This window comes from Ctenopharyngodon idella, chromosome 15 (genome assembly GCF_019924925.1).
Source record: "Ctenopharyngodon idella isolate HZGC_01 chromosome 15, HZGC01, whole genome shotgun sequence".
In the NCBI taxonomy this organism is placed as follows: Eukaryota; Metazoa; Chordata; class Actinopteri; order Cypriniformes; family Xenocyprididae; genus Ctenopharyngodon; species Ctenopharyngodon idella.
The window spans coordinates 14,943,650-14,966,741 of NC_067234.1; the positions used below are offsets into that span (position 1 = coordinate 14,943,650).

Consider the following 23,092-nt stretch of genomic DNA (forward strand, 5'->3'; position numbering starts at 1 on the left):
AGCCTATACGGTAGTCTACTGCACATAGAGGGCGTTTTCCCAGCATGAGAAACATTTCATCGGTACACCCAGCTGGGTAATGCAAACCCACATACTACATCACTGAACACAAATCAGAGAGGGAAGCAAGCTCAAGTAGAGTGCGGAGCATCTAGACCAGAGTGTATAGTGTGAACCTGCCACATGCGTTTGGACTCTTACTGCACAGCCGGTGGATATTTAATCACTATCGGAGATTTTTTCTCCTTTTAAAGTGGCTCTAAATATATCAGCGAACTTGATTAGACTAAAATACCTCCTGTTCTTGATGATACAGCGCTGTTTTTAAACACCGCGGCTGACAGGATATGGCGAGTGTTCAGCCGGTGGCCACGCCGGGAGATAGAACACCTCATCCCGGCCACAGGCATCACGGAGCCGCCGCCGCGGGCTCCGGTACCGGTGACATGATGATGATGATGTCTTGCTCCGGCTCGGTGGTGCTACCGGCCGGGGTGATAAACCCCTCGGTTCCCATCCGGAATATCAAGACGAAATTCGCAGTGCTCACCGGTCTCATTCAAGTCGGCGAGGTCAGCAATAGAGACATAGTGGAAACAGTGTTGAATCTGGTAAGTGTGACTTGTTGTGGCTGTGTTTCAAAACCTACTCACTACGTAGGATAGACAGCATTTTGGGGGCTCTTTGAACGATCCAATGGGCTCTAGATAGTCAGCTTTTAAGGTTTTGAGACTAACTTTGGGAGTCATGAACCCCTTGAATGAATGATGTTGTGACATTATATCACAGATTGTGTGAGTTCAGATGCAGCATTTATTTTGTGCCCTTATGTTCTCCTTACAGTCACTGACATATGGCAAAGTGTCTGTCATACTTATTAACAGTAACCAAACAGGTGTCCTACATGCAACCTGTGGTACTATCCTACACAGGAAAAATGACTCTTGTTCTTCATTAAAAACATCCTTAAAACTAGGTATAATCTCTCTTTTGTTAGACTTTTTGTTAAAAACTATTTGGCAATGAGGGAAGAAAAATAAACTTGATTTAAAATGCATTTTCTGAAAACAAGTTCTCTTCTCTAGTAGGCTACATTTTTCATGTTTCAGTGATGTTCAGATATTTTTACTCGACATCTAGCCAAAAAGGATTATTTTCTTTTATTAATTTAATTAATAAATGAATTTAAATCGCACAATTCCTTTCCAGCATCCTTAAACTTATACAAAATATTTGTGAGTAAATATAGTACTCCCAGTAAATATATATATATATATATATATATATATATATATATACTAGGTCTTTGTGTAAAAACAGGCAGGCTTATTGCATGCTTGTTTAGCTATAATGCACTTTAGTCTTAAGTTAATAGTCTATTTGCTGAGTATTTGTTAAAATAGGTTTTCGTGGAACACACAAGACCTGGACCAGGGTGTTTGGTCAAACATTACTTATTCTTTTAACTGTGGTACAAACTTTTTGTACTTGTTGTGAATCTTAGTTAATAGCCAGAGTAATGAGCTGTCAGGCACACAACACTGACCTGCTGGAATACACTAACCATATTAAGAGATTTACTCGCCTGGGTGTGATTTTCAGTAAACGTGATCGATTTGACAATCACAGAGTTCACACAGTTTGATGCATTGAACTGAGGAATATAGATTAAGAAACCAGAGGCTCATCCAGCATAGAAAAACTCAGGATCAGGTGTTTCTTTTGTGACTGCTGTCTGTCTCACACAATAGCAGCTCATGGTGAGTCAAGGAGGCGATGCTGACAGCATTTAGACAACAGGTCTGTTCCTGCTCACAGGTGCTGCTGTTTACTGCACGCCAGGGTGCATTTCTGATTTGACAGTGGAGGGAATAATTACTGCCCCTCCCTTAGACACCATTTGCCAAGGGTTCTTCAGCCACCATGCAAAAAAGGTATTTCCATAATAAACAGTGTTTATCAGTCAGTCAGTTGTTTTAGAGAGAGAGTGAGAAAGAGAGACAAGTACTCACACCTAGGTTTGTCACAAGACCAAAATATCAGAGATCAATAACAATATCAGCTTCATTATTCTTATTAAACTAATATTACTCTCCCGATTTCATATATTAATATGTGATTTCATGCATTAATATGAAGATGAAATGGAATATACCAAAATATTTTTTATACTAAATATGCATTTGGTGATAAAGACAGGTCCTTCCATTCACGAAAGTAGGCTAGGTGCCCATGGAAAGAGATATAATCTGGGTAAAAATGTCAAAATTGATGTTAAAGTCACCATGAAATCAAAATGGACAATTCCTATATTTCCTATAACAGAATGTTGCAGTGTTTATTATAAATGATTTATCTGTGCACATCATTCTTCTTTTTTTTTTTATTTAACATGCCCTCATAATCTTCAGTCAAAAACGTTAACCTCTCCTCCCCCTCGAAACGGCGTCTGTTCTCGTCTCGGTGGACGGTGGGACTAAATATACTCCACAGCTGACTGCAAACTGGCGTTTAGATCTGCCTCCATTTTGTTAGCAATGCCCAAATTCCTACGATCCAGTCAGTTTCCGAGGATGAAATCCAGTCCCGCCCTACTTTTTTTTTTTTTTCTCATTCCAGATGCCGTTTCACTTGGATATGTCACAATAGGGAAGAAAAGACTATCACGATTTCCGTTTCATGTCGACTTTAACTCAAAATTGTGAGATATAAACTTGGAATTGTGAGGGAAAAAAAGTCAGAATTGTGAGGTTAAAGGATTACTTTGCTTTAAAATTAAAATTACCCCAAGCTTTACTCACCCTCAACGCGAAGTCAGTTACGCTTTTTTCGTAAGTTGAATACGGAAGGCGGACTGGCAGAAGCTAGATATTATACTTTTTAACTTCTTAAATATGGATATTCTTGTGTACAACAAGTTATAAAGTAAAATATCTAGCTTCCGCCAGACGGCCTTCACGTCAGTCATAATTTGAATACAGAAGAAGTATGACATAGCGTAAGCATTTTGAACTGTGAGAGTTTTACACTTTCTTTGTAAATAGAATATGGAAGGCAGTCTGATGTAAGCTAGATATTTTACTTTATAACTTATTAAATATGGATATTTTTCTTACACAAACACATCGGTTCGCTTCAGAAGGCCTTTATTAACCCCCCGGAGCCGTGTGGAGTATGTTTATGATGGATGGATGCACAGTATTGAGCTTCGTACTCATTGGTCCCGTTCACTGCCATTAAAAAGCTTGGATGCGTCAGGATATTTATTAATATAACTCAGATTGTGTTCATCAGAAAGAAGAAAGTCATATACACCTAATTTTCATTTTAAAGTGAATTAATCTTTTAACTCAAAATTGAGATAAAAAGTTACCTTTTTTAGTGTTTTATTCCGTGGTGGAAACGGGCTTCCATACATAACAGACAGTGGCTGCATTTACACTGCAAGGTGTAATGATCAGAAAATTTTGACTTTCTTTTGGCCTATTGGTTTACCTCTTCAAAGTTCCTATTCCCGGTGCGAATGCAACCAGGAACATGGCCAGGGGAGAAATTAGTTCTCAGGGAACTATCCTAGTTGCTAGTTCCTATAACTAAGTTCCTAGAACTATTTGGTGCGAAAGCCCCTATTGTGACATATATCTGAGTGAAACGGCTTCTCAAACAAGAAATAATGTTGGGTAGAACTTGATTTTGTCCATCGGGAATTGATTGTTGTCGTTTGCTATCTAATGTGAGTGGGTTGGACGTTTAACTTTTTAACATCAACATTTAACTTTTTCTGCAACACACTAAAAGACTGGTATTGTTAAGTCCTTTTTTTATTGTAGTGTCAATTTGATACCCAAGTACTTTTCACTGTTAGATCAGCATAATGAAGAGCTGACTAAATGTTTTGGTCCTCTGTTTCATCCAAGCCCTCGTTTTTTCTTTTTTCTTAGTTTATCGTGTTAGAAATGTCACCCGAGCGATCCAGGCCCAGATCCAGGTGTGCCACACTGCTTTAACCCCTACATATCTGAACCTTGATATTTGCAATCTCATTGTTCCTGCTCAAGAATTTAATTACCGGCCGTTTTGTCACAGCGGGGAGCGAAGAGATCATACCGGGCAGATATGTTGCCGCACTTGGCATGTCAGGGCAAAGACATCGTCCTGTGACTCTAATTGACTTTCGATACTCTCAATTCAACCTGGACGTCCCTTGAGTAACTGAAGTGAGAAGAACAGCATGCTGAGGCAAATCTCACCCTTCTTGATCCGAGAGAGGCGAATTCACAAGTCATGATGTGACTGTCAAAGTGAGTCGTTCCAGAGACATTTTTGAGAAGTGCACAGTCAAATTTTGCAGCAAGATTAATAGTTAAAATCACACCACCATTGTGTTAACGCTGCTTTTCTTCTTCTCAGAAACACAGTATATGAGAAGAACAGTAGTGTGGTTGCTTTGATGTCTCGATTAAGAATTGATCGCTGGAGTCTCTAGTGTGCAATGACTCTGAGATGTGTAATACAATTGATCCCGCTAGATTTACTTTCTCTGTTTTGACCGAGGCAGCACACTCACTCGACTTTATCGTATCATTAAATCTGATCCAAAGGAATGAAACGGTGTGAAGTTACTCCTTGTTTGTTACATTGTACTTTCAGTACACTTTAAATCTTGTGTATCTGATTCTCTGAGAGACTTTGACAAAGCAACTCTGTCATTCCGGAAGTGCGATGTGTCACAGGCATCCCTCGTGTTGGACAGGATGATGTGTTCGAGCAGGAACAGGAAATAGGGCTATCAGTCAGCCAGGTAAGCCAGACTCAATCTAACAGTAGGAAACTAGGCACCCTGTGTAAAATTCAAATCCAATATAAATTCCAACCCTGTTTTTTTCCTCTTTTCAAGGATGCTGCTGTTTGTTACACTTGGGCTGTTTGAGTTAAAACTCAGACCCGTGGGTGGTGAAACAGTGACTAGTATGAAACGGAAAACATTAACAATTAAGAAGCTCTTTCAAGGATTTGAACAAACTGCGAAAGAGAATCTTTTCAAAGCTGGATCTAAAAATGCATTTTGTATAATTCTGTGAACCAAGTCAGAAGAACTTCATATTTTATGAAGGTCTTTTAATGAAATAAAAAGTACACTATATTGCTAAAAGTTTTGGGACGCCTGCCTTTACATGCACATGAACTTTAATGACATCCCATTCTTAATCTGTAGGGTTTAATATGGAGTTGGCCCACCCTTTGCAGCTATAACAGCTTCAACTCTTCTGGGAAGGCTTTCCACAAGGTTTAGGAGTGTGTTTATGGGAATTTTTGACCATTCTTCTAGAAGCGCATTTGTGAGATCAGGCACTGATGTTGGCGAGAAGGCCTGGCTCACAGTCTCCGCTCTAATTCATCCCAAAGGTGTTCTGTCGGGTTGAGGTCAGGACTCTGTGCAGGCCAGTCAAGTTCCTCCACACCAAACTCGCTCATCCATGTCTTTATGGACCTTGCTTTGTGCACTGGTGTGCAGTCATGCTGGAACAGGAAGGGGCCATCCCTAAACTGTTCCCACAAAGTTGGGAGCATGAAATTGTCCAAAATGTCTTGGTATGCTGAATCATTAAGAGTTCCTTTCACTGGAACTAAGGGTCCAAGCCCAACCCCTGAAAAACAACCCCACACCATAATCCCCCCTCCCCAAACTTCACACTTGGCACAATGCAGTCAGGCAAGTACCGTTCTCCTGGCAACCGCCAAACCTAGACTCGTCCATCGGATTGCCAGACAGAGAAGCGTGATTGGTCACTCCAGAGAACATGTCTCCACTGCTCTAGAGTCCAGTGGCAGTGTGCTTTACACCACTGCATCCGACGCTTTGCATTGCACTTGGTGATGTGAGGCTTGGATCAGCTGCTCGGCCATGGAAACCCATTCCACAAAGCTCTCTACGCACTGTTCTTGAGCTAATCTGAAGGCCACACAAAGTTTGGAGGTCTGTAGCTAATGACTCTGCAGAAAGTTGGCATGCACTGACCCCGCTCTGTGATTTTTACGTGGCCAACCACTTCGTGGCTGAGTTGCTGTTGTTCCCGATTGCTTCCACTTTGTTATGACACCACTAACAGTTGACCGTGGAATATTTAGTAGTGAGGAAATTTCTTGAACGGACTTATTGCACAGGTGGCAACCTATCACGGCACCACACTTGAATTCACTGAGCTCCTTAGAACGACCCATTCTTTCACAAATGTTTGTAGAAGCAGTCTGCATGCCTAGGTGCTTGATTTTATACACCTGTGGCCATGGAAGTGATTGGAACACCTGAATTCAGTGATTTGGAGGGGTGTCCCAACAATTTTGGCAATATAGTGTATGTCTAGAATATCTAGAAAATGTTTCTTCTGATCTTCTCTTTTGAGTGTAGTTTTCAAAGTATGGTTGAGCACTAAATTATAAATTAAAATAAATTTACAAATCTTATTTAGACCAAGGAAACAGAAACAGATCATGATTGTAAGTTTTGCACAATGCCATAAATGTATAATTTATATATTTGTAGTTTTCATTTTAATTTGAGTAATTTTTAAGTTGCTTTTTTTTTTTTTTTTTTTTTTTAAATTTTGTGCTTTTGAAATATTTATTATTTTTTTGCTTTTTAATTTCAGTTTTAGTAATTTTAGTACTTTAACTTAAAATTATCTTAATTCAGTTAGTTGCCAAGGCAACATTTTTAATTTTCATTTAAAGGATTAGTTCACTTCAGAATTAAAATTTCCTGATAATTTACTCACGTCCATGTCATCCAAGATGTTCATGTCTTTCTTTCTTCAGTTGTAAAGAAATTAAGGTTTTTGAGGAAAACATTCCAGGATTCTTCCCCATATAGTGGACTGCCACTGGTCACTGGGTTGAAGGTCCAAATTGCAGTTTCAATGCAGCTTCAAAGGGCAAAAAACAAACAAAAAAATGTATATACTTTTTAACCACAAATGCTCATCTTGCACTAGCTCTGCGATGTGCCACGTATTTCGTAATCATGTTGGAAAGATCACGCGTGACGTAGGGGGAAGTACCACGCTAGGGTGAAAAACTCCATCTTATTTTCTTCTCCAACTTCAAAATCGTCCGACATTGTTGTTTCACCTTTTTTTTTGTGTGTGTAAAGGGTGTTTGACTTAGTCTTTATAGACACTGGATCAGTACCTACGTCACACGTGACCTTTCCAACATGATTACGTAATGCGTGGCAGTGCAAGATGAGCATTTGCGGTTAAAAAGAATATAAATATTTATTTTTTTTTAGAAAATGGTCAACTGTTTTGCTAGTTAAGACCCTTATTCTTCGGCTGGGATCATGTAGAGTTCTTTGAAGCTGCGTTGAAACTGCAATTTGGACCTTCAATCCGTTGTACCCTGGTGAAGTCCACTATATGGAGAAGAATCCTTTCCTTAATTTCTTTAATTTCTTTTTGACTGAAGAAAGGAAGACATAAACATCTTGGATGACATGGGGGTGAGCAAATTATCAGGAAACTTTTAATTCTGAAGTGAACTAATCCTTTAAGTTTTTTTAATCTAATATTTACATTTGATTTTATTTCAACTTTATTTCACTGAATGAAAATGATTTTTAATTAGGAATAGCAACACTAGTTGCTATGTTGTTGCTACGGTGTTCTGAGTGGTTGTTAACCAAAACATTTGAAATTCTGTCATCATTTAGTCGCCCTCATGTTGTTCCAAAAGCTGTTATGAATGTCAAACAACAGTGGACCCCATTGACTTTCATGGACAAAACACAAACACATTCTCTATTCTGTTCCATGTTTACATTGATAATTGCACCTGCTTATGCATAGATGGTTCTGTACTAACTCTCCAATGGACAATGAAAAATAGGAACATTGGGTTCGTAAATGCATTGTGTGAAGTGTAACCTTTGTTTTTTTGTCAAGAAAATATCCCTTGGGAAAGAGTTGTACAATAAATGGAGCAGAAAGAAAAATGTGTACAGAGCATTGTCTATTTCTAGAAGGTCTTGTTTTGCTCTTAGAGATGGAGGCTGTATTCAGTTTCTTTGAAGTGTAGATTATATTTGTGCTGTATTTTGAACCTGTGCTTTCTGTGTATTCAGCTACAGCACATAAACCTGTCTTAGAATATGCTACCTCTGAAATTTTTGCATTGCTAATTTAACTACAACATTTTATCAGCGACGGCTCAGGGATGGAGACAGGAATGGTTTTTGTTTCTTTGCACAAAGTGCAAACATTATTCTGCGCTTTTTTTCCCACTTTTATACTTGTCTACCCACTCTAGGTTGAAGTTTTGTTGGGCATAAGTAATAGTTACTCGACAATTGAAATATGGTCAGCTCAAATGATTCATTTGAGAGTGAATCATTCAACTCAGTATGCAGCTCTCAAATAAAAATGGCTCCTATGGCACAGGTTGGACGTGCTGTCCACAAGAACCCATGGCATCCAATTTCAGTCTTTTCCTCACCCGAAGTGTGAAAAAAGATTTGAAATACTACTTCTATGGTGTTTTTATTAGTGCCTTTTTGTCCTTTGTGGAGTTTGACAGCCCATAGTCACTATAATCTGTCAATGTATGGAAAACACAGTGTGAAGATTTTTCAAAATCCTAATTTTATAGCAGCATACAGATTTGAAACAAGGGTGAGTAAATAATGACTTTTTTTGGGTGAACGATGATGAATTCTCTATTGCATAACCTCAGCGATAAGCCGACTTTTTTCATGATAATGAGTAATAATGATCATGAAGGTTAATGTTGCTGCCTCTAATTCCCTTCAACAGTCTGATTCCTATACAAAGCTTTTCAGAGGTCTAATCGACAACAAAAATCCGTCATTTCCGCAGAAGCGAACACAGGAACCTTTAGCGGTAGAGAGAGATCTCTCGTGTTCCCAGCCGTGTGCTACAAGACTGAGTCTTGACAATGTGCCTTATCTGGGCTAATTAAGAACGACACTGTTGTTAATCTCCCTCTGCCACGAAGTCTGAAATGAAAGCTGTTATACTGATAAAGTGGAAATGTTTTACCCTGTAGGTAACTTTTATTGCTTGAAAATTGTTAAATTAGGTTAATGTGAACAGAAAGCTATTTGTGGTGTAATCGTGCTGTCTTTAACAATCACTGCTGCTTTATATCCATGTGGATTTACTTTAGCCAAGATTCGTATGTTAGTGGAATACAAAGCTGACTGGGTAGTAGAACCACAGCAATTTTTTTTTTCCATTTAGGATGTTTCCAATCTTAAAATGTACGTTGATAAATGCCGATCGGATCTACTGTTCTGGTTGTTTGCTCCATGTCTGCAATATTAATCAAAGGGCTGAAAGAGATGACAGCCACCTTGACCTTACTATTGTGGAGTCGAGACAATCTTTCATTCGTCATTTTAAAAGAAATATATCATTATATGAGCACTTACTCTCAGCACTGGGTTAAAGTTTGCAAACCCTGTTGTGGTTTTTCTCATTGCTATTGCTTAAACCACTAACCATAAGTATTAAACTCCAATGTCTATCTCACACCATTTGTACTATGCACATGAATAATATCTTAAATTTTGCAGGTAATGCTGTGGTCACATTAGTGAAATCTAGGTAAAATATCAGTCAAAAGTTCTTATGTTCAACGCGGCAAATTCCACCTTCACAGGTCATTTTAGATTGTTTGGATTCCTGTTGAACAAATGACTGGATTTTGCTACCAAAAAATCATAGAATAGTGGTAAATATGACCACACTTTTTCTAAGTGTTTAGACCTATGCTTTCAGTATACAGAGGTGAAATCCCATTGAAGTAGGATTCTGTACAATAAATTCCAGATTGTGTGGATTTCTATAGAAATGATGATTGAAAATTTGCTAAACAACAGTAAATGTGACCACACCTTAATACATTTCAAAAAGATCTGACTTGCCATTTTCACTCAGTAGAGAAAATGGGTAACATCACATTGAAGGAGGATTTTGGGCATTATTTAGTGACCAAAATGTCATTGAGACCTATGCTTTTTTGACCTTGGCGAGCGAGCAATCACCAAGCAATGCTCTAGTAACCACATACAATACCTTAGCAACTCTTATGGGGCGTTCACACCAGACGTGACTTGCGCGAATAAATCGCGCTATTCGCGCGTAGTTGGACGCTTGAACATTTTAAGATTACTTGCTTCATTCGCACGTGAAATTCACTTCAAAACAGACGTGAATTCGCGTCATGAGAGGGGCTTCTGCCAGGCGGCTCCAGTCTCGTTTCTGCACACTTCCTCTGAATAAACACATCAACTCGTCAGCGGGAAAGTAGTTGTAAAATTCGGCGAATAAGCTCAATTTGCCGGCTTTAGCTAGCTTGTAGTCTCAAGATGTGTATATATATAGCTCAAATTGAGTAAAGAGCGTTTTTTACAACTTACCAGTTTGTCCGACCTCCTCACTCACTTTCTTCCAAGCAAGATCCTTTTTATTCCTGTTTCTATAAAAGTACGAAGATGTATCATACAGCTCCAGGTATCCACATACAGTGACGATGATTTTGTCCTCCATTGTTGTTTCGGATTTCTGCCTCTGCTCGCTACGTCGTAATCACGTCACTACTAGAGCAAGCTCCTGATTGGTTAATGTGGCGTGAATATTCGGCAAAGTTCAGATTTTTCAACTCGCACGATTCGCCCGAAACGCTCAATTCGTGCCGCGTCATTCGCGCCGCAGGATGTCTATCACGTCTTTGCATTGACTTAACATGTAAATCACTCGCGCTTAACGCTTCATTCACGTCTGGTGTAAATGCACCATTACACCGTGTCTACACAGGACGCGAGCGACGCAACGCGTCAAAAGACAATAGAACCCATTATAATCAGTGATACTGTCTACACTGGATGTGGCGCGACACAACAAATTCCCGACAGTAATTCCCGACAGTAAACGGATTCCCCGTTCTATTTCTGACTTAGTCCAAGTGCTTTGCATGTTTGTCGCGTTCAGTCTTAGCAGCCATCTTAGCAGCGCGTCACTGCATGTCACTCCTGGATAACTGAAAATGGGCAAAGAGGCGGGACGTGGTTGGAACTGAGGTGCTGAAACCACGCCCGCCTAGCTCGACGTGATCATGTTAGCAGGCAAAGGAGCTATCTATCTATCTTAGATACTTAGATACTATCTAAAAGATTAATAAAGATAACCAGTTATATCATTTGAAAATTCTAATGGTTTACTGTCAATCTACGGTGTCTTTTTTACGATATAGATGCTCCAGGAACAGTAATTGTAATTTGTGTCAGGTGTGCAAATAACAACATGAAAAATCAAATGGGACTTTATACCTTTATACCAGTTTTAGTTATAATATCCAAGCAGTGCTGTCGGAGTTTTATATCCTCCTGCTATTGTCATTGTAGTAAATCTCACGAACAAAACTTTTAGCCAATGCCACGATCCAACAACGTGTGTTCTGTTTATCCGCATGCGTGCACATCCACACAGACGCACATCTGTCTCGAGTCTCGACCATTAACGCAGCAAGCCATATTATTTTATGATTGTATAAAGTAATCCTGAAAAAAAGCACAAACACGGCAGAGATGCCAAATTCAGCGACTGGAATTAGCTGAGGTAAAGTGACGGCTCACAGACAGCAGCGGCAAACCTGTCACTCAAGTGAACATGCCCTTAATTATGCAGAACTTTAAGGCTTAATATAATTTAAACGGATGAGTTATAAAAAAATTCACCGCCCTGAGAGTTGTCATGAAGGGCAAAATTAGCAGTATAGACCAAAACCACAATTTGATCCAGGCTGTAAACATGTTTTTTTCCGCTGTAAAGTTGGCCATTTTAACATGGGACTCAATGAGATTCTGCTCTCTTTTGGAGCCTGTCCCTAGCGGCCAGTCGATGAATTGCAGTTTAAGTCACTTCCGTATTGGCTTCCAGAGAAACTGGGGGAGGTTGCTGCTTGGTGTAGTTTTAAACCCCCAAGTATACTTCAGTTTCCGCGCCTGGACGCGTCTTGCGTGCAGTCACGTCCGCGCATCTTTAAAGTACACGGATGCACGCGGGTGACCGAGTTCAACACATGCGCAGTACAAATTTTTCTATACTCTTTACCAGACATTGTGTCATCAACGGGACATTCACTGGGCAGCATCAGAGAAGAAAAATAGTGCATCCACCATTGCAACATAGTTCAGAAGATACACCAAGAGAACAGGAATCAAAAACGATGGAGAAGGCATGCTTCTGAGTTTACTCGTCTTGTTTTTGAATCGCTCTTTACACACTCTTCTTCGACGACTGCACATTGTGCTCAGTACTGTGCGTATTGCCACCTAGTGGACTCTTCTGTCCTGCTTGCGCATGCGCTGTTGCACCTGCACCGTCCGCGCGGTCTCGAAATTTGGGCTGCACACGGACGGGGTGTGCAGCCGACCGCGAGCCCTCCACATGACGGTGCACAAACGCGGACGGCCGAAGTATACCCAAGGCTTTAGCTGTTGCGATGCGACCCGACGTGACAACGGTCGCGTGTAGACACGGTGTTAGACTTATTTCTGCCATTGTGACTTTTGGCCTCATTTGGGACAAATCGTTCTCTCTTCTGCTATGTAACATAAAGTTCTGTTGGTCCTTGATATTGCTACTCGCAGTGCTGAGAGCCACCAAATTCTGATAGTGTTGACCTGCATTTGCTCTAACTCTCCTCGCTGTCCCAGATGAAATATAGTTTTTAAAACTCAAATTCATAAGCAGGCTGTGTAGAATTGGCTAGAACAGCTAATTTTTCAGAGGTCAGACATGCTTACTGCCAGAACGCTGGTAATCAGGTTCTAGGTTTGTCTCTGTTGCCCCACTGCGCTGTGTGCTTGCATGGATTAGCAGCTCCCCTGGCTGCCAATAAAAACTGAATACCTGGGGTAGGCATGAAAACCTCCATCAAAACAGTCACCAGGCTTTCATTAGATTTAAAGAGCTGTTTATCTGACTGTGCTTAATAGCAAATGAATGCAAGTTTATTTGCTTTTCAGTATTCAACTTAATGTCATAGTTAATTATTTATATCATAGTTAATTAACTATTTTCTGTTTTTAGTTGCTAATTACATTAGCATAATGTTAGATGATATTAAATGTCTGAAGTGTGTAATTTTTTTGTTTATGTTTTTATGTTTAATGTGCATAGATGATAAGTAAGCCATTCACAGACTGATTTTACAAACACAACACACAAAATATGTGTATCCCAACACAGCAACACTGACTAAGGGTATGTTTACACAACAACATTGTGCTAAAAACGGAGAAGTTTTTACTTTGCCTTTTTCACGTACAGACGACAACGTTGTCAAAACAACCCCCGTTCACACAGATCCACAAAAACGACTAAACATGCTGTATCATGCCAGGCCAGTAGTTGGCGATGTCACTTTGTAATGAAACACTATGCACCTATAGACTGAACACGTAATACGCATGCGCATGACTTTGATAACGGTACCATTTTGAAAAATTTGCACTTTGAAACACATTTTCAAAAGCTTGCATTTTCAGGCTGCCAAAACAGCGTTGTCACGTAAATGAAGTTTTTAGTTGAAAATGGTTTTGTGTAAATGGCCCCTCAACCAATGACGTTTAGTCTGGGGGCGGGACTGTCTCTCTGTCTGACCAGTGCAGTGTTTAGGAAACCTGTTTGAAAACAGTCATCATTTTTGCAATTCCTTATTTTATATGTTTACACCACCATTCCAAATGTTTCAAGTCAGTAAGTTTTTTTCCAATTTATTTCATTTTTTAAAAGAAATTAATACTTTCAACAACGGCACATTAAACTGATGTGTGACGGATTCAAAAAAATGCCTTTTTTGAACTTCCAAATCATCAAATAATTTAGGAAAAAGTTTCCACAAAAATATTAAGCAGCAAAACTGTTTTCAACATTGATAATAATAATAATACTAATAATAAATGTTTCTTGAGCATCAAATCAACATATTAGAATGATTTCTGAAGGATCATGTGACACTGAAGACTGCAGTAGTGATGCTGAAAATTCAGCTTTGATCACAGGAATAAACGACATTTTAAAATATATAAAAATAGAAAACCATTATTTTAAATTGTAATAATATTTCACAATATTGTTGTTTTTACTGTATTTTTGATCAAATAAATGCAGCCATAGTGACCATAAGAGACTTCGTTCAAAAAGAGTCCGCAGTGCCATATGACAAATATCATATTTTAAAAATAAATGCTGCGGTTGACCAATCAGAGCCAAGTATTGTATGAAACCTTATAATAAAAAAATCTCTATCTATCTGTCTACCTGTTGAATATGTAATATTTGATATTCTTAAGATGTGAGGAAATACTTATCCTTATACTGAAAAGAGCACAGACTAATAATTAATTATTGATTTTCCCTGACAAAGATAATTGGGAATGTTCTGATCATTCCATTAATGATTAGCTATATGCCAGGGAGGTACAGCGTTAAGATTTACCTGAACTAGTCATGTGCTGTCTTCCATGAACATTATTAACAGGTTAATTTAAAACTTTGGGAAGACCCAAAGTAAAGAGCTCACCTTTTAAACTCTTCTCCAAAACTATATTCCAAACAATTCCAGTCATGAACGAGTGCAGATTGCAGACCATGCAAATGTGACCTTATGGGCAGTCGATACACAAGACTAGAGAAGCAGTCAAGGAAATAATGGCTATCCAAGGGTTTGGAAGTGAAACAGCTGTTCAGCTAAATTAAATCTGCTGATTTCATGGTGAAATTTGATGGTTAATGTGAGAGTTGTGCTTTTCATGCATATCTAGTGAGTCCTGTTAACGTCAGACATAAAGTGTAACTGTGTCCAAAGCATTAGTCACAGTCCTCTGGCATTGTGTGTAGAGTTCTGGAATGGTACGCACAGGACTGTTGCTTCAGCAAATACATATTTGCCTTTAGAAAACGGGAAATGACACAGCTAATCCGGAAATTCTCTTTTTGATCGCAACACATACATGAAGCTTATCATGAATTAGCCAGATTCAAACCTCATCTGTTGCACCCCTGAGTAATGTCAGAGAGCTATTCTGAATGGATGGGCTTATTTTAAAGGACATTTTAGGGGCATGTGGTCTGTTTTTAACATTACACAGGACATGTGCCGTGCAATGCATTTCTGAAGTCTGCGTGACTCATAATGTAAATGGCTGCAGTAGTGATTCATTCAAATGAAGAGGTAAAAAGGTCTTTTGGAAAAGGACAAATTGGAAGTGTGTTGGAAACACAAATCTAAGCCTAAGCCATTGACTGGGATTATTAGTAATTATTGGGGACATCTGAAATTGTTCCCTTCAGTGATTTCACTCTCCAGTGAGTGTGCTGTTTAATTTTTTTTTTTTTTTTTTCAGCCTTGACATCAGCAGATAATTTTGGGAAATAATACAAATTATAGGCCTTCAAATTCAGTGAGAACCTCATATGACACTTACTGACACTGAAAAATGCATATCGTCACCTTGGAATTATAAGGTTCTATCTGACATTTTTGTCAAAATTCAGTCACATATTCTTATTCTGTGTCAACTTATTTACATTATGTGATGTTGTTTTGAAGTTTTGTACATTTTGGGACCTTTTTAGAAAACAAAAAGGTTCTATCTACAGAGGAGTATGAAATGCAAAAACTTTGAAGCTCAATATCTCAAAACTGCTCAGAATGTAGATAGAACCTTATAATTCCAAGGGGATGAAATATGTACGCATTTAAGGTTGACAACAAATCGGTTCATATGTTTATTTTTTTTTTTTAAAGGGATAGTTCACCCAAAAATGAAAATTCTGTCAACATTTACTCACCCTCAAGTAGTTCCAGAATGTTTGTAACCAGGCAGATCTCACCCCCCATTGACTACGATAGTAGAAAAAAAAATACTATGGTAGTCAATGGGGGGCCAGATCTGCTTGGTTACAAACATTCTTCCAAATATCTTCTTTTGTGTTCAGCAGAACAAAGAAATTTATACAGGTTTGGAACTACTTGAGGGTGAGTAAAGGATGACAGAATTTTTATTTTTGGGCGAACTATCCCTTTAAGTCCTTGGAAGTTTGTATTTACAAGTTGGAATGTTACAGAGATATCTACTTGTAGTTACAACATTGTGATGGTATTCAACTCATAAATAGGACCTTTCAAATGTGACTTGAATAGTGTGGTCACATTTACAGTTGCTCAACAAAATATTGTGGGCAAAATACAGCAATTTCAGTTGGAATCTGTGCAACTGAAGGAGTTTAACAAGAAGGCAAAAAAGTTCCCCACTCAGGTTTCGCTCGTGTTTATTTGGTCACATAAATTTGCCACCTTCACCAACAGAAAGAGTTTGGTTGAAAGTAAATTCTGTGTGAGTGGTGCTTATAGGGCTGTCACGGTGAAGGAATTTCCCTTGCGGTAATTTCGAGTGGCTCAATAGCGCGTTTGTTACACCACAAGGTGGCGGCAAGGGACTGTCTTTGAGTGAGTCTTTAAAGGGTTAGTTCACCCAAAAATGAAAATAATGTCATTTATTACTCACCCTCATGCCGTTCCACACCCGTAAGACCTTCGTTCATCTTCTGAACACAAACTAAGATTTTTTTGTTGAAATCCAATGGCTCAGTGAGGCCTCCATAGCCAGCAATGACATTTCCTCTCTCAAGATCCATTAATGTACTAAAAACATATTTAAATCAGTTCATGTGAGTACAGTGGTTCAATATTAATATTATAAAGCGACGAGAATATTTTGGTGCGCCAAAAAAACAAAATAACGACTTATTTAGTGATGGCCGATTTCAAAACACTGCTTCAGGAAGCTTCGGAGCGTTATGAATCAGCGTTATGAATCAGCGGTTCGGAGCGCCAAAGTCACGTGATTTCAGCAGTTTGGAGGTTTGACACGCGATCCGAATCATGATTCAACACGCTGATTCATAACGCTCCGAAGCTTTCTGAAGCAGTCGTTATTTTGTTTTTTTGGCGCACCAAAAATATTCTCGTCACTTTATAATATTAATATTGAACCACTGTACTCACATGAACTGATTTAAATATGTTTTTAGTACATTAATGGATCTTGGGAGAGGAAATGTCATTGCTGGCTATGGAGGCTTCACTGAGCCATCGGATTTCAACAAAAATATCTTAATTTGTGTTCTGAAGATGAACGAAGGTCTTACGGGTGTGGAACAGCATGAGGGTGAGTAATAAATGACATTATTTTCATTTTTGGGTGAACTAACCCTTTAAACTATTCATTCAACTACACGTTCAAAAACACTAATTCATTCAAAGAGTGATGTAATGAAACAAGCAGTTGAAATCATTTTAAATTTGAGCGCCACTTTAGAAGACTCATCTGACCAGCAACACGTCAATGCTAAGACAGAGATTTCGCTTTCCTTGGAGATGACAAGCTTTTTTCACAAGGACAGACGCAGGTAATCGCATGTGCTCAGTCGATCTCTATCACATTCTGAGCCTCCATTGTACACATTATGTTATCATTACTAATTTATTTAATATTCAGTACACATGCACAAAGTTTAAAACGAGAAGGGCATAACCTTAAGAAAAATGAAAACATGCAAATATCGCTTTTGCTGCAGTTCTTGCATTCCTCTGCGCTGCAGTTGGCTCATCAACAGCGCGTATTACGATATCGCGGTTATCGCGACAGCCCTAGTGCTTCATACATTGCTACATTTTTGACAATGATCCTTTTTTGACAAAGTTTTGCTAATGTGACCGCACCTTTTTTTGAACAACACTTCTGTTAATGGCTTTTACACACAAATTCTCCCACCTTCGGAATACAATGCTAAAATACTGACTGACTTGCCAGTAATACTCATTTAGTGGTGCCGAAACACCGCTTCTAAATCGACAGCGTGAAACACACTGCTCTAGTGTAGTCTGATTCCTGAACGAATGTGCTGGTTCTTTTTAGAAAAATAAGTGCAATTAAATATGTTACCACATATTTTGTTTTGTTTGTTTGATTTAAAAAGTCTGCGTAAACACACCTTTTGGAAAATTAGTTTTAAATGTTAATTTATTATTTAAATGATCTCCAGTGGCGGCGCTATACAGGAGCTTGCTGGGGCTATGCCAGCAAATATATATGATATTTGTGAAGATTCATTCTCGTTAAACATCAGATAATATAGATTTTAATATAAATTCTTGCACCTAATATAAATTCTTCGCCCTAGGCTAGTGGTGATGAAAAGTGGTGATGCCCCCCCGATGATCTCATAATATGGAATTGCATTTCTTTTTTCCAAATATTTATTCCTTGAAAGAACTAAAATAAAATCAATTAAGTTCTGAAATAGCAGTAACAAGTCAAATGTTGCAGTTAAACCTGTTGTACCTCATGCGACAGACAGTGTCATATTGCAGTGTCATTCTTTATATTTATTTTATTTTAAGTGGTGAAATGTCCTTCATAAATCTCAGGTTGTCATTAAACTAAAGTCCAATACTGAGAAGATGTTTATGGTGTGGGACCGGAGCTTAAAGAGAAGTTAATGCTCCGTGTCTTTCGCTTTCCTCCCCGCCGACTTCCATCTCTGATCTCGCAGAACAGCAGGCACTGAGCGGCGGAGCGCGAGCAGCTCGCGTAAAGCCTCAGACCTCTGGGAGGACCCTGGGCATGTGTGTGCCTATCTCTCGTGCATGCCTCGTCCATGCCCTCCGCGAGACAGAGGATTTAGTGATGATGAAAAGCTGACATTTTTGGAACAATCAGGGATCATTGTGTTGCATCAGCCCTCTGTTTCTACTCAGCCGGGTTGACAGATAGGGCTATTCCGGAAGGGCCATATCAGTTGCAGGCACTGCAATCCGTTTATTACCAAAAAACGGGTCTTATTTTTTTGCTGGAGATGGCTTGAGGGGAAGATTTCACTCTCCGTGTTTTGAGCACACGGCTTTTGTACTTCACAGGAAGCATTTAAAATTCATGTTGCCCCAGTTTTGCCTCTGCCGGCAAACGGCACATCAGAAATGAGGCGCAATGTCTCACTCTCCAATCATTGAAATAAAACTGCTAGTTTTATTTACAGTGCCGTTCACAAGATAAAACACACGATGTTCATGAGGGGTTTCCTCCCGTGGGCTCATAACCAGATTCTCCTTGACAGACCTAAGGCCTGTTTCACAATGAACCCACATGCAGCAGTATTTCTTTGAATAACTGCAGGAAATTATGAAAAATCTATCATCAGTCCACGTAAAACAGAACCCAGACCCTGAAGTGTAGTTAAATAATACTTAATCATCTGGATTCAGTGAGATTTACTTTTAGAAAGTGCTGTTTGTTTGTGTTCTTGTTTGAGTTTTTGTTATATATAATTTTTTAAAATTAAGCCTGTCCTACATTTGTGGCATCTATTTTGGCCAAATAACGTTATTTTTTTTTCAGGGTAGTACACTTGTAAATCTTAAATAACACAACATTAAACACTAACTTATGTCTCCCTATGTTACTCCCTATGTGTATCTGTCAAAGTTAACACGTTAACGCATTTGATTAATTCAAAATCGTTAACGCATTAAAATAATTTATGCAATTTTAATGCAATTAACGCAAAAAAATTATGGAAGCATGTGAAATTGCGTCATAACGTAATTTACGTCACGAAATTAGATGATCTTAAAGTCCATGCTGATTATATCAGAGATGGCAGAGAGAATTATTCATTCCAGTATCCATTTTGCTTTAAAACACGAACTCTCTGTCATATTGTGTCATTGTATCTGAAGAACGCGAGCCCTCCTGTATCGCACTGTTCATATCTGAACGGAACATCGAAACATCCGCTGTATAGCCAGATGATATGAAAACTGTGTTTCTCGGCTGGATAAAGCAAACCAGCTTCTTGCTATGAAAGTTTTGATGGATGAGGACTGCAATCAAAGTAAAGATGATTGTGGTGACGTACAGAAGCACGCGTGAGTCTGTTATATTGATGCGCAAACAAATCATGTATGAGCGCTCTCTCTCGACGCACTGATCGCACATTGTCTTTATGCACAGACACATTTTAGTACATTCACCTTGTTTTCACACACATTCAGGATAATGTTTGGATTTGTCTTGTGTATGTTGCTGTGTACGTTCATATATAGGTTTTTTTGGCATCTCCATGTGGTCCTGTTCAGTATCGCGACTTGTCTAAAATGTAAACAAGCTCTTTGCTGTTTCCCATATTATACACTGTGAATTCGGAAAGTTTTTATTTATTTTTTTGCTGTGATTTTTTTTTTTTTTTTTTTTAATGGGTGCTTTGGTGTAGCCTACATAAATATATGAATTATATGAAAAAAATATTTGGTTATTTGGTGTCCTTTTTTGAAACAACATCTAAAAAAGCTGAAAAATACATTTTTGAGAATCACACTTCAATCTGATGGTTTACTTTGCTGGATATAGGCAATGATGGCAAAATGGACATGTTAAACAAGATAAATGGTGTAGGCTTAATTTCACGATAAGTGTGCGATTAATCGTGATTAAAAAAAAAATTATCTATTGACAGCCCTAAAATATATATATATATATATATATATATATATATATATATATATATATATATATATATATAGTTCAAAGGCCTTAATAATAATAAAAAACAAAGATATGACATCCAAAGTATGTAAGTTAGTACAACTAAATGTCTTTTATTGAATCCAAAAGTTTTAATTATATTTTGCAATAAATAAAAGTATTTTAAAGATTTTGAAGTGTCAAAAGGTCATCCGGTTTAACCATCCAAAGGCCAATACAGCCATTTCATTTGTGATTAAAATATCTTAAATGTAATAAATGTATATATTTTTTATTCTGGCATGATTTTATATCATCATATATCAACATAGTACAAAATGGTATTAAAATTATGTGTAGAAGTCGTTGCTTTGTTATGAGAAAGAATGTCCGGAAAAATTAATTTCAGTGATGTCATTTGGAGTAACCAATATAAAGGAATCATTTTGGATCAAGTCATGTGGTCAGTATCAGGATGTGACATCATTCAGACACCTGCACAGGACCACATGGTCATGAAGCAAAGTAACTAACTCTCTCTTAACTATTTGAGAAATTCATGTTTTCACTTGTTCATACGCATGTCCCGAAACATCACGTCATTCGGTACAACTGCTATAAAACATGGAAAATGTTGTAATATTTTAAAAACTTGTACTAAATATAAAATGTTTGATTGTCCTTTTGCTAGCTAGCTAGCAAGCTAACTAGCTAGCTAGCTATATATCAGTCTGTTAGCATTTTTCGAAAATATCGTCATTCGGTATAACCAAAAGTGTCATTTGGTAAAACCGAAATTTTGGTTAAACCAAATGACTTTTTTGGTGACAAATTTTGTCCATCTTGTAAAAAATGACAAAAACAGTGTTAATGGATTATTTAAAAAAAAATGTATATGTAAGCAATAAGGCACAAGAGGCTGCGCTGTATCGTGAATAAGTAAGTCATGGCTGAAGGGCATGTATGCATGTAATAATCTCTTTCTCACAACACTCTTCTACATAATACAGTGAGCTTCAATGAACAATATCAACTGTTGGGTGAAGCGGTCATAGCTGTGTTTTATCGTGAATAAAACATAGCTATTGACCAATCAGAATCAAGGACAGGAACTAACCGTTTTATGTGTGTGTGTGTGTGTGTGTATATATATATATATATATGTCAGTGTATATAATCTCATCAGTGTATATAATCAGAATATTTTATTGTGTATCATTAACATCAGTGTCATTTCCACCAAAGAAATACACACACATGATTTGAGATGTGGTTGAAATGACAGTGCTGAAAATGTTCATGATATTGTTAGTAGACAAATTTCATAAACTCATGAGACAGTAAAAGTGTGTTCTACGAGTGTTTATTTTCCAAATTTATCCACAGTTGAAGAAATGCCCAAAATATTCTTTGCTTTTGTGTGCGGTGTGAAACAGGCCTATACGCCACATTTCAAATGCAGACCGCATTTTAATGTCTAAGCACAGCAAGATACAGACCTTACTGCCATATTGCCTCACTTTTAAAGTTCCAAAGTCATATTTCTGCTTTTTTTGGGGAGACACTTTTAAGAAGTTTGCAAACTCTGAGTCACAGGATTCACACAATCTTTGAATGTAGACACTTTGGGTAGTCCTAATAAATATATCATGGTGCCATCCTCTTCGTCTCTTTCTCCTCTGTCTCATATGTCTCTCTTATGTTCTGCGACTCCGGGGGAGGAAGTGATGGTGCATTATCTTCCTGTCTTCCTTTGCAAAAGGGCTGTCTGAATTCCTCAGAGCCTCAGTGGACAAAGGCTAATGCAAAAAGGAACATCATTTGGATGCTACCTGCATGACGACCGACCGCTCTGTTAGACTGCTCAGAAGACACACATGCCCACACCGACTATGCTATATTTGATGTGTACTTGGCTATATTTATGTGTCTTTGAAGCTCTTTTATGCTGGTGAGTCATCACCCTTGTTGAACTATGTGGGCCCACAGAAGTGATGTTGTGTACATTTATGAACCAAGCAGACTGTATCTCGGCCTTATTTTTAAAATGTTTTAAGCTTTTTTTTTATGCCTGTAGCTCAAACTTATCTTATTGCATCACAAAAAGAGCCTTTACAAGATATGATTTTTAAGTTAGTTCTTTACATCTTTTTTTATGAACAACCAACCTCAGATGGCATCTTTGCTCTGACACGAAAGAGTGAAATCAAAATGCTCTTTGAAATCCTTGTGATATTAACTTTATCATGATGGATTTTGATTGAAGGGTGGAATAGGAATAATAAGATTGGTTTAAATAAAACGATGGTTTCTTAAAACAGTATTTTTTGTTTTGTCCGTCTAAGGAAAAGGAAACTATTCCTATGATAATCTAAAAAGTAGTTTTTTGGTCACTTTTATGTCCCAAGGGTTGATATTAAACCTAACAAATTACAAATGTATTTATTTTATTTTTATTTTTTATAAATGATCCATTTCCATGCA

At 38.1% G+C, this 23,092-nt stretch overlaps 1 protein-coding gene across 6 annotated transcripts in view; it reads left to right on the top strand.

Moving 5' to 3' along the window:
• Positions 1-23,092, top strand: part of nbeab (neurobeachin b) — a 339,752-nt gene continuing 316,660 nt past the window's right edge. For 4 of the 6 annotated variants that reach the window (XM_051862246.1, XM_051862248.1, XM_051862249.1 and 1 more), the window contains exon 1: positions 1-611. In XM_051862246.1, the coding sequence (XP_051718206.1) occupies positions 348-611 (264 nt within the window). In that variant the 5' untranslated portion in view covers positions 1-347. The remainder of the gene's footprint in view (positions 612-23,092) is intronic. The other 2 variants (XM_051862244.1, XM_051862245.1) reach the window with 1 other exon arrangement.